This window comes from Calidris pugnax, unplaced genomic scaffold (genome assembly GCF_001431845.1).
Source record: "Calidris pugnax isolate Ruff unplaced genomic scaffold, ASM143184v1 scaffold81, whole genome shotgun sequence".
NCBI lineage: Eukaryota > Metazoa > Chordata > Aves > Charadriiformes > Scolopacidae > Calidris > Calidris pugnax.
The window spans coordinates 7,096,843-7,107,706 of NW_015090880.1; the positions used below are offsets into that span (position 1 = coordinate 7,096,843).

Below are 10,864 nucleotides of genomic sequence, written 5' to 3' on the forward strand. Positions count from 1 at the left end.
TGTTTTGTACCCACAATGGCTGAGGAGCCCACACACAACTGGTTCTTCCTCAGGCAGTGCTGCTGGAGACAGGATGGCCATGCACGCTGGTGCTAGAGGACAAGGGGCAGCGAGCAAATGCCCCAGGTGACAGCCATGGTATCAAATACCCTTCTGTCAGACCCCAAAACGGCACCTTCCAAAGGCCCATCCACCCCTATACTGCCCTGATACCTTCTGTTAGTATTACTTTGCACTGCAAATAATAATTTTTTAAATAAGGAGCCTGAAGTCCAGCATATGCAATAGCAGCTCCAACTGCTCACCAAGTCACCAGAAGCTGCCTTTGAGGCCCCATCCTTGGAGGTGTTCAGGGCCAGGTTAGATGGGGCTTAGAGCAACCTGGTCTAATGGGATGTGTCTCTGCCCAGAGCAGGGGGGTTGGAATTAGATGATCTTTAAGGTCCCTTCCAACCCAAACCATTCAATGATTCCTCATAAATGAGGAAATGGCCTGTACATTAAAGGGGGCAATGGCTGCAGTTTCAGCACAACCCCTGTGAGATGCATGACTGGTCAGACTGATCCATGAGACTGGTCAGTCCAGGCTCTGTGGTACTGGGTCCCAGGCAGGATTGGCACCATCTCCAGATGAGAAGGCACTGGGTACAATGATCTGGCGCAGAAACCAAGCCACGGCAGCCCTCCCTCTTCTGCACCCCCTGCAAGCATGTCCTTGGGAAGCCAGGGACCCTGACCACCCATCAGAAATACACGCATTTACCACAGCAACAGTAAAAAAAAAAAAGAAAAAAAAAAAAAAAAAAAAAAAAAAAAGAAGAAAAACAAAGCAGATGAGGCCCAAGCTTCAGAAAGACAAAGTGTCCTCTTCCTTATCCAGCAATCTTATCTGATCAGTGCTTGGGCATTTCAATTTCCAGATTACACAGCTGACACGCGCTGCTCCTGCGGCACACGGAGGAGCCACAGGCCAACAGCTCCAAAATTGGGGTTGGAGCCAAGGTCCTTTGTGTTTACAACAGAAAAAGAAAAAAAAAAAAAAAAAAAAAAAAAAAAAGAAGAAAAACAAAGCAGATGAGGCCCAAGCTTCAGAAAGACAAAGTGTCCTCTTCCTTATCCAGCAATCTTATCTGATCAGTGCTTGGGCATTTCAATTTCCAGATTACACAGCTGACACGCGCTGCTCCTGCGGCACACGGAGGAGCCACAGGCCAACAGCTCCAAAATTGGGGTTGGAGCCAAGGTCCTTTGTGTCACTTCGTATTTAGGCAATTAAATAACTGCTCCTGCAAAGGGATGGTGTCACAGGTGCCGAGCACGCAGCTGCCCGCACTCAGTGGTTTCCCCGGGCTGCTGGTTTGCATCTCACCCACAGAGCAGATCACAGCCAATGACCTTCAGAAGGTCACAATGTCACATTTTTTTAAATTTCTTTCCCATGATTTCTATAGCTAACCTTTTGCTTTGTCAGGACCACAGATCTTTTTTTCCCTTCCATCACTTGAAGCCCAGCTGCAGGACATGAGGCCCCTACGCAGCTGAAACACCTTTTCCCTGAGATCAGCAGCCCTTCGTTGCTGGTCTGAACATGCTGCTCTACAAGCAAATTGGCCCCTACCTGGTCATGCTCTCCACAGGGCTTTGTCCACCTCCTGGAAGCCCTACATAATTTGGCCAAGAAAGCCAAATGCTGGAGAGAGAGCCGTCCAGGGGTGGAAAAGCTGCAGTGCCATGGGACAGTTTGGCATCAATGCTCTCACACTCCTTCCTACAGCAGCACACAACACACATGCTGTACTGACCAGGGGAAGAAGCTTTCAATGTTTGAACTTCACTTGTGGGAGCAGATTATAATTTACTCTGGGCTTAACACCTGCCCACGAAGCATTAACAACCCCCCAACCAAAACTTTTCACTTTCTTGTTCCTAGTTCTTATTAATCTCAGTTTTTATTAAGTCTATCACATCTCTATTACTGCTGCCTGGTGACCTTGCTAGCTCCAATGAAGGGCGAAATGATAAAGCTTTGTGACCAAGTCCACGAACACAGAAATATTTCACCTGAACCTATAGTGCTATTATCGCTCTTAAGTAGAACAGGGCTATTTAAAAAAATAAAAAATATAAGCACATACGTGGTGACCTTGCAGGGCTTGAGTGCTCTCTGAGAGGCAGGAGAAGTATATGAATCTGCAGCGCCATCCATTACAGAAATCAAATCATTCCTCATCCGGCTTTCTTAACAAAATCCAGGATCATAATGGTGCCGCTACCCCGGGGACTGCCCCAGTGTGGGAAGACATCTGGTTTCAATGACACGGGGAGGCTGACTGGCTTTTGGTGGGACTCCAAGAGGTGGTGATGATAAGCAAAAGGATGAAGTCCAGCACTCGGCAGCAGAGCCGCAGATACACAGGAGCACCTGCCTGGGCTTGGGCCATGATGGCAGGAGGCCGGATATCTACTGTGGATAAACAAGAGATCTTCCTTTTATTTCAGCCTATGCAAAATATCCAGGTGGAAAAGACCATGCCTAGGGAAAACCTAGTGAAAGCCCTACTTGAGAACTTTTGTTGAACCAACACCGTAAGAACATAAGGAGAGAGAGCTGACACGTGATAAATTACTGCAAATATCGCCTGTCCTCCCCTTCTCTCCTTCTCCTCTCTTGTAACCCTTGCGCAGCATGAAGGGCTGATGAAGAAGATGCTCATGTCATTTTGGATACCTTCAGGTGACTGAGGCATCCCACAAGGTGGTAAGACACAACGCAGGACCCAGAGGACACAGGTGCTGGATTTCCTGGAGAGACCAGGAGAGCCATCTGCGCTCTGCAGATCTGCACTACATCCATATGGGCTGAGCATCCCGGATGCAAACCATGCCCAGGTACTGGCGCTTTTATTTCTCTGCTAAGCCCGCGTTATAGAAAACGATGGGAAGCTCAGAGTGCAACCATAACACACAAGGATAACCCCTTTGCTCTTCAGCAGCGATGCTGCTCGTGTGGGAACTCACAGATTTGGGGATCTGGGCTTCTCAAAGAAGAAAAAACCCTAGCGCAAGCTGCAGCAGCACATTTCTCAGCAGCAGGGGATGAAAACAGCAGCAATGGCCTGTGAGCACAGGATCTGCAAATGGAATCATGCCTCGCAGAGATTATTTCTTAAACCAGACAACAAACCCATCATCTGCTCCACACAGAGAACCTGCTCTCACGCCAACAGCTCTCTTCCCCACGGCGAGGGGGATGCCCAGCCATTTGGGACTCCACAGGCAGAAAATCCACTGCAAATCCAATGCACAAGACACACTTTTGCCAGGCAACCCCATCACCAAGCTTTTAGCAGGAAACACAGTAAAGCCTCCACCGGCCAAGGCACATCCTGCCCCGGCACTTGTGGTCCACCAGGCAATGTCCGAGTCAAAACTGGCTTGCAGAGAGCTTGCACCTCCTGAGGACTGGCCTGGGTTCTTTCACCCATTTGCTGCTTGGCTGAAAAAAACCCCACACCTCCCTTCCTGTGCCTCAGTTTCTTCATTTGAGTGCTATGGTACTTCCCAACTATTTGCAAGCACTTGGGATGGGTGGAGAGCCCTGGGTGAGGCCTTCTGGAGGCAGAGAAGGTTTTGATGAAGTTTGGACCAGACCAGAAGAGAACGTTGGCAGTTTTGATTAAGTTAAAAACTGCAGAATCAAACTCATTATTAATATAGCTGTACACCACTGCATGTTGTAAGGTGCTTTCTAAACCTGTCACTGCAATTTATCATGCTAGCAGTGTAATAAAATACAGCTATAAAATTTCGGATTAAATGTTCAAGGTCAATGGTCGACTTTCAACTTCCCAATCTCTTCCTTGCTGCTTTAGCAGATGCTCTATTAAGCAGCTACAAGCTCCAGGAGAAAGTTTCTTTGGAGAAAAAGTCTCAGTTGTGGAATATTTCCAGAATTAAATCTTGAGACATTTCATCCAGTTACAAAACAATCAATAATAAATAACAAGAGTAGTAAACATCGGTGGCTGGCTTCAGGATAAGGCTTTTATTTGAGCAGTGCTCTCATTTCTCTTGTGTTTGCAAAAGGTGGCTCTCTGCACCTGCCTTGGAAAATAGAAGGTGATTCCCTAATTTTAATTGAAATTTGGATCTGTAAGAACAGCACCCTGGGGATTTTGGGGGGAGTATTACAGCAGCAAATAGCGAGACTGAGACCAAGACTCCACTGCACCACGTACTGAATAAAAATAATGTATGGCCCTGCTGCAACTTAGCTTTTTATGTATTAAGGGGCAACAGAAGCAGCACAAATTTACATCTTCAAACTGTATGCAAACATGCACAAGGCTTAGCTGCACAACAACTGCAAAAGAAAGAGTGAGATTTTTCAAAATGAGGAAAAAAAATATGGTCAGATGTCTCCTGCTGTAGCCCCAGCTATTCAAGCTTATCAGCTGAAATGACTCTGTGTCAGGATCTGGTCTCAGAGTTGCACTCAGATGACTTCTGTGGTTTCATTACAATGATGGAAGGAGCATTTTGACCACACAGTCACCATAAAAAAAAATCCCTGAAAATGCAGATACTTTCCTAGGTATTAAATTCTTCTCTCTATTCTGGTACACGTGCCAGAAAGCTGGCTCATTGTTCAAGCTCTAACAGTTGGCCATTAGAAAAGACATTACTTCTTCCCACAATCCTTACTTCTCTTATAGCCTTAGAGGAGACCGTAACAGCTACAAGAACATTGCTGCTATTAAATTAGTGGCATCAGTATTTCTTATTTTTAGAATGTTTGGCTGCTTCCCCCGGTGCTGAATAGGCCAACTAAATTACTAGCAAATTAATATTGCTTATCTTTTCTTTCCTGGGAGCTCAACTGCCTCCTGCTTTCCCTGGGTAATGGTTATCTCCAGGGACTTATCTGTGGCCCAGCTTGAAATGTGTCACCATTAAAAATGGGAAAAGGGCAGCTCGGTTTGGTACTGTGAACACGACATGGGCACACAGCCCAAGTCAGGAGGCGTGAAGGCCAAAGGCTTTAGTTTTTTGCGATTATATTATTTAAGATTGTCTCCCTGAACAAAACTCATCCCTGCATGTGAGGTAAGACCTCGGGAGCTTTGGTTGGCATGGCATAGTCCAAGAAGGCAGTTTGCAAAAGGAAACCCTGCCAAGGGGACCCGGCAGCACGACGGGTGCCCCCATGATGCCCACATTTGATGGGGGGCACACATGAGGCATGTCCTCATCACCCCCAGAGTCTGGCACCCAGCAGCTGAGGTGCAGCTGAAAGCACCTTTAGGGAAGGATGATGGCATCTCCCCTGGTCCCTCATGGACAGATCCTGGTTCCTTTCCTTTACATCTGGCACAGAGTCTGCTCTGTAATACTTTTCTCATTTGGGGTAAAGAATGAGCTCTTTGCCCATGGAAAAAAAAAAAAGGCAAAAAAAGAAACATTGCAAAAGAGAAATCTTTTTTTTATCAGATTGAGAGGGTTTCACCCTGCAGGGTTTGGTCACAGAAAAGCAATGTTCCCTCGTGCTCCTCAGTCACAAACCTGCTGGTTTGCCCTCTGCAACTGGAAAGGTGGAATTGCTGAACATGAACGCTGGCAAGAACTACAAGTACCCTATCATAAAGTCCAGGCTATCCACTTTACTGCACACTAATCTGTTTTACTACTTGTATTATAGTGACAGAATTGTTTTCTGCAACCTAGTTCAGATTAAGAAACTGGGGGATAAGACACATTAAAACTTCTGTAATATATATTGCCAGAGCCTCGGCTGGTGTAAAACAGCTTCCTGGGGGAATTAAGCAAAAAGTGAAGGGCAGAAACAGTCTTGGCTGCTGCTTTTTCAGTCTTAGCCTGAAAAACTGGCACTGCTCTGGTGCTACAAGCCAAAGCCTCAGGTGGTCACTGTAAATCTGCCTCCACGCTGTCAAAGTCAACAGAGCTACTCCAGTGGAGATTTGTGAGTTCATGTGAGTATTTTCAGAAAATACGCTTCATTTGCATTATTTACAAAATGCAAACATAAGCTCTGTCACACAGTAAGCAGCACAGCCTAAAAACAAGTCACGCCAAGGAACCGAGGGATGGTCTCCTGAGGATATTTGCAGACAAAAGCTGCTGTCAGGGAGAGAGTCAGACCCTGCCAAGGTGGCTGGATGGAGGGAGCCCAGCAGGATGGCCAGGTCAGCCCTGGTGGGGGACATCCCCACGCTCAGATGCCAGCACCCAGCCCAGCCTCACCACCCTGAGTCCTGGCTCCAAGAGCCACAGCACAGCCCAGAGACATGACCCAACCCCAGGGAGGGGACAGCAGCACTATAGCCCATCCCTGGAGCCAACGGAGCAAACAGCAGAGCCTGTGCACTCTTCAGGAAAGCTTTTGATCTACGGGGCCACCTTCCAAATCACTGCCATTTACTGCTGGTGGAGCAGGGGGAAAGGATGGAGGTGAGACAAGTTTTCCTGGTCGTGATGCCCACACCTGACACCAGCAAATGCACCATTTGGCCCCTTCAGCCCCCCAGGACATGGGCCTCACGTAGGAGATGCCCCCAACACAGTTCCCACATGGCTGTAGACTGCACCCACCCTGGCTGTGCCACCTCTGCCTCACCACTGGTGTGGGAGAGGAAGGGAAGGAATGGAGGAGCCATGGCAATAATTACCTGGTTTAGTAACTCTGCTTGTTACTAAGGACTATGGTGAAAGTTTTCTTTGGCATATTTAGAATTCCTTCTCTTTCAGAAAAAAATAGCAAAAATCCAGCATTAAACTATTTTTTTTCCAGCTTTTCAGCAAAGCAAATCAAGGTTTGCTACACAGGCATCCCAACAGCTCTAACAGGAGCCACAGCAGAGGGAGACTTTGGCAGCTCACAGGAGCCATCACCCTGTTCCTTTAACGAGAATTTCCAAATCACTGAGGTAGTTCATAAGTCAAACCCGCTCTGGTGTTAAATGCCCAGTCAATCAAATTAGACGTGTTAAATACGCTCCTGGGCACGTGTGTTTCATTTGCTCCATGTTCTGCAAACTCCCACCGCGGCCCCGACTGCAGCCACCAAGCAACTCAGTGTCTCAGCCTGGATAGCTGCAGAGAGAGGGATGATCAAACGAGCATAAATCTTATCCAAGAGCAGAGCAGAGGAGGGGAGGACTATTAAATGGACATAACTCTGAGCAACTGCAAGGCGAGTGGGAAGGTACAAAGGTATAATCACCTACAATTAAGTCTAAGGGTGCCCAGTTGTATCATCCCCCACATTACCATATAATAGCATAAGGGAGGGTAAAGTTAAAGCTCATCGCAAAAAGGCAGGAGACGCTCAGTTAATTGGGATAAAAGTCCACTACATCATCCCAGACACAGAGCACACAGCACTGGCTTGAACACTTGCAAAAAAGGCAGGAGGCGCTCAGTTAATTAGGATAAAAGTCCACTACATCATCCCAGACACAGAGCACACAGCACTGGCTTGAACACTTGGAGATAAAGAGAAGGAGATGAGCTGGAGAGTCTGCAGACAGGAGAAGGCAGAGGCGATCCGAGCAGCATTTCACCTGCCCCAGCCCCAGCTCATCATCCATGACCTGCACCCAAAGAGGCTCAAGTCCCCCAGCTACCCCCCTGCGAGCAACTTTGGGCACTGACAGGTCCAGGGTTAATCTGCAGAGCACGTTCCTCACTTAGTTGTGGTCAGGCACAAAACATCTCTGCCACACCAGAGGGTGGAGGGAGCATGTGTTTGTTGGAAGACAAAGCAGAGCTGGCAACAGCCCACAGAGGCAGCCAGGGAGCCCACAACCTACAGATAACTACTTTGGCACATTTATTGCAGCATTACTGGGTAGGCGATGGGATATCGCTTCAGTAGGCAGAAGGGACATGCTTTTTGGGGCTGCTCCATCAAGGTCTCACTCTACCCGGTGGCAGAGCAGGGCTTCCCAGGGCTTCACTGTGCATGATGGTGTCCAACCCAAAACATGCCTTCTGCAAAACAGTTAAATCATGGCACCATCATCACGGTGCCTTGAGCCCCAGCTGACACCTACCCAAGACTGAGTGCAGCAGGAGAAACAGCATTTCCCCAGGAAGAAGGTTTGCTCTGTTTGGGAAGACAGAGAGGAATGTGTCAGGCACCCAGCCATCAGGGACAGCAGTGGTCTCTGCTCTCCACGGGACACCTAAATTAAAGCCCCAGTCACAGCCTTCCCAACGAGTGATGTCCTAATTTGAGTACCAGACCATGAAATCAGTCCCTGCTCTCCACGGGACACATTTAGCACACTCAGTTAAATTAAAGCCCCAGTCACAGCCTTCCCAACAAGTGATGTCCTAATTTGAGTACCAGACCATGAAATAGACAACAACCTCATATACTTTGCTACCAAACATTAGCCACCTTTTTTGGACTTCAAAAACATGCAGCTTCCTAGATGCTCATCTGTAGGTAACTGAACACACCAAAGGCATGGGCCACCTGCTTTTCTTTTCTTCCCCACCTGACTGCTTCAAAGACATCCCACATAATTTGCCCCAGCCCCTTAAAATAGCCTTTACGTAGCATCTAAATGACAAGTGGTCCTTCTGCCTGCCTCCCCACGGCAGTTTGCCTCCCCCACTGCAACCCACTTGCCTACAGAGAGCCTGGCTGTTTCCTCGTCACTGCAGACTCCTTATTTGCACTGCTGGGGCTGAGGGAAAAGTGCTTTTCTCTGCATTTAATAACAAGTCCCAGGGGAAACCTATCCCAAAGCTGCAGGCTCCCCAGGGCTCAGGCTCCGCATCCCATCAGGGAGGCCAAGGGGGTGGCCAGCACTGGCTCGAGCGGAGGACTTCTCTAAATTGCTGCTTGGGTTTTGCTCTCAAAGTGCTCCATTTGCGGGGTCTCAAATAGGAAATTAGCCCTTGCAGAGTTACTCTTCATGGGACCAAGCCTTTGCAGTGGGTTACACTAGAGTAGACTACAATGGGCTCCAATTCAAGCATCTCTGGCACTTCACAAACCTTTGCAAAGCATCACTACTTTCATTACCAACTGCACTCTCCAAGAAGCACTACAATGCATTATTAAGGAATAAAAATCAAATCCATTTTTAAAAACAAGAAGTATTTTCAGATTTGCTTTAATAGCCAGGATAAATATTGAAGTTTCCTGCAATTACAGAGTGTGGTTCCTGTCTACCTCCCACTGCAGATTTAATCAAAGGCAGCCCAAGTTTTTCATGGAGTCATGAAAGTGATATCAAAATCATAAAAAAAAGAGCAAAGCTATATGCACTGCTCTGCAACTGATAAGAATGATTGACTCCGGCGACTTCAATGCTGTAATTATAAGCTGCCACAATAAACAAGCAGCTACTTCATTTATTGCTCTACGCCACGCTCACCTTTGGCTGAAACCCAGACCCAGCTGTTTTACACCAGCCTGTTCTCAGGGCTTTTCCACTGATGTCCATGGAAAGCTTTTGATCTTCTGGTTTCTGGTAGTGGGCCACCACTGGTACCCTCAGCAACGTGCCAGGTCTGGGTCACACCACTTACACTAAACAGCCTCTCGGGTGCACAGTTACTGGCTCATGTCAAAGCAAGGCAGGTGGTGGCCAATATCTCTTCAAAACATCTCACCTGACCCCTTGCCACTCGGATACAAGGAGCAGGGCTGGTATTCCCTGCCTCTGGGGGAACAGAGGTGCTGCGTGACAGGACCAAGGCCAAGTTTTGTTTGTGGTGTCAGAGAAACGCCCCAATGCAGCCCGTGGCTGGCAGCGTGGCCAAGGAAGGGGATGCAGCAATGGGAGACACCGTGCAGCTCAGCCTCTGGTGCACAGAGGATACTGCATCCCTTTATAAAGGTTTTTTGAGCCCTATTTTGAAAAGCAGCAAAGGTGCTTCAAACCTGGCTGGAAATAAAAGGGCTGTCAGCACCAAACTGGTCAAACACTGCATTTTCAAAGGCATTTGGAGTCCCCCACAAGCCCAGGGGGGTCAAAAGATGCTGCTGAACCCAGCAACAAATCCAAAAGACACCAGGTCCACTTGAAAATCCCAACTAACACCAATTTACCTCCGAAAAACTGCCCCTTAGACCCTTTAGGCTCCACATACGACTTGTCTCCCTAAATGACATTGGAAACACGATCAGAAAATAAACCTGTTGATCAAACCCACGCAAACGGACACTGCCTTCCCTGAACGCTGGCCCAGAGAGGAGATTTCTGGCTTATTTCTGCTTTTACAACACCCGGGGCCGCAGGGGCTGGTGCAGGTTTACTCACCTGCACCGTAGGTCGTGGCCAACATGATGGAAGAGACCCACGCGATCTCGCTATAGGACGTGCCAAAGAAATCCTGGATTTCTTTGAAGAAGATGGCTAAGCCTTTGGGGAAGGCGTAGGCGAAGCCGATAGAAATGAAAGCCCCGAAGACCACCACCCAGCCCCAGCCACCATCCGGGGGGCCGGGGGGTGACATGGCCGGGCTGTACGAGCGGCCACCCGGCACTCCTTGGAAATCCCTGGAAAACAAAGTCCAAAGGCAGCAGGGTCAGTCCCGGAGATGCTGCTCCCCCACGTCCCCGGTCTGCAGCGACAGCATCGCCCCAACACAGCTTTGGTCGAGTTAGTTATTTCTAATGTGGCACCCCACCCCCGCCGTTTAATGTTGCCGTTTAATGCAAAGAATTATCAGCTATAAGTAACCGTGCCTCCCGGCATCCCTGCGGGGGCTGGGGGGGAGATAGGGACGGGGCCAAAAACACCCCGTGCAGCTGGATGCGGTTAGAAACGGCGGCTCCGACCCGGGTGTCCAGCCCTTCCCCCCGGGTGTCCAGCCCTTCCCCCCG

At 48.5% G+C, this 10,864-nt stretch overlaps 1 protein-coding gene across 1 annotated transcript in view; it reads right to left on the reverse strand.

Moving 5' to 3' along the window:
• The window catches only part of LOC106890665 (monocarboxylate transporter 2-like), a 33,688-nt gene extending 23,151 nt beyond the window's left edge, over positions 1-10,537 (reverse strand). Inside the window, exon 1 of the mRNA XM_014946620.1 lies at positions 10,299-10,537. Within this exon, the coding sequence (XP_014802106.1) occupies positions 10,299-10,494 (196 nt within the window). The 5' untranslated portion in view covers positions 10,495-10,537. The remainder of the gene's footprint in view (positions 1-10,298) is intronic.
• Between the last annotated feature and the right edge of the window lie 327 nt (positions 10,538-10,864).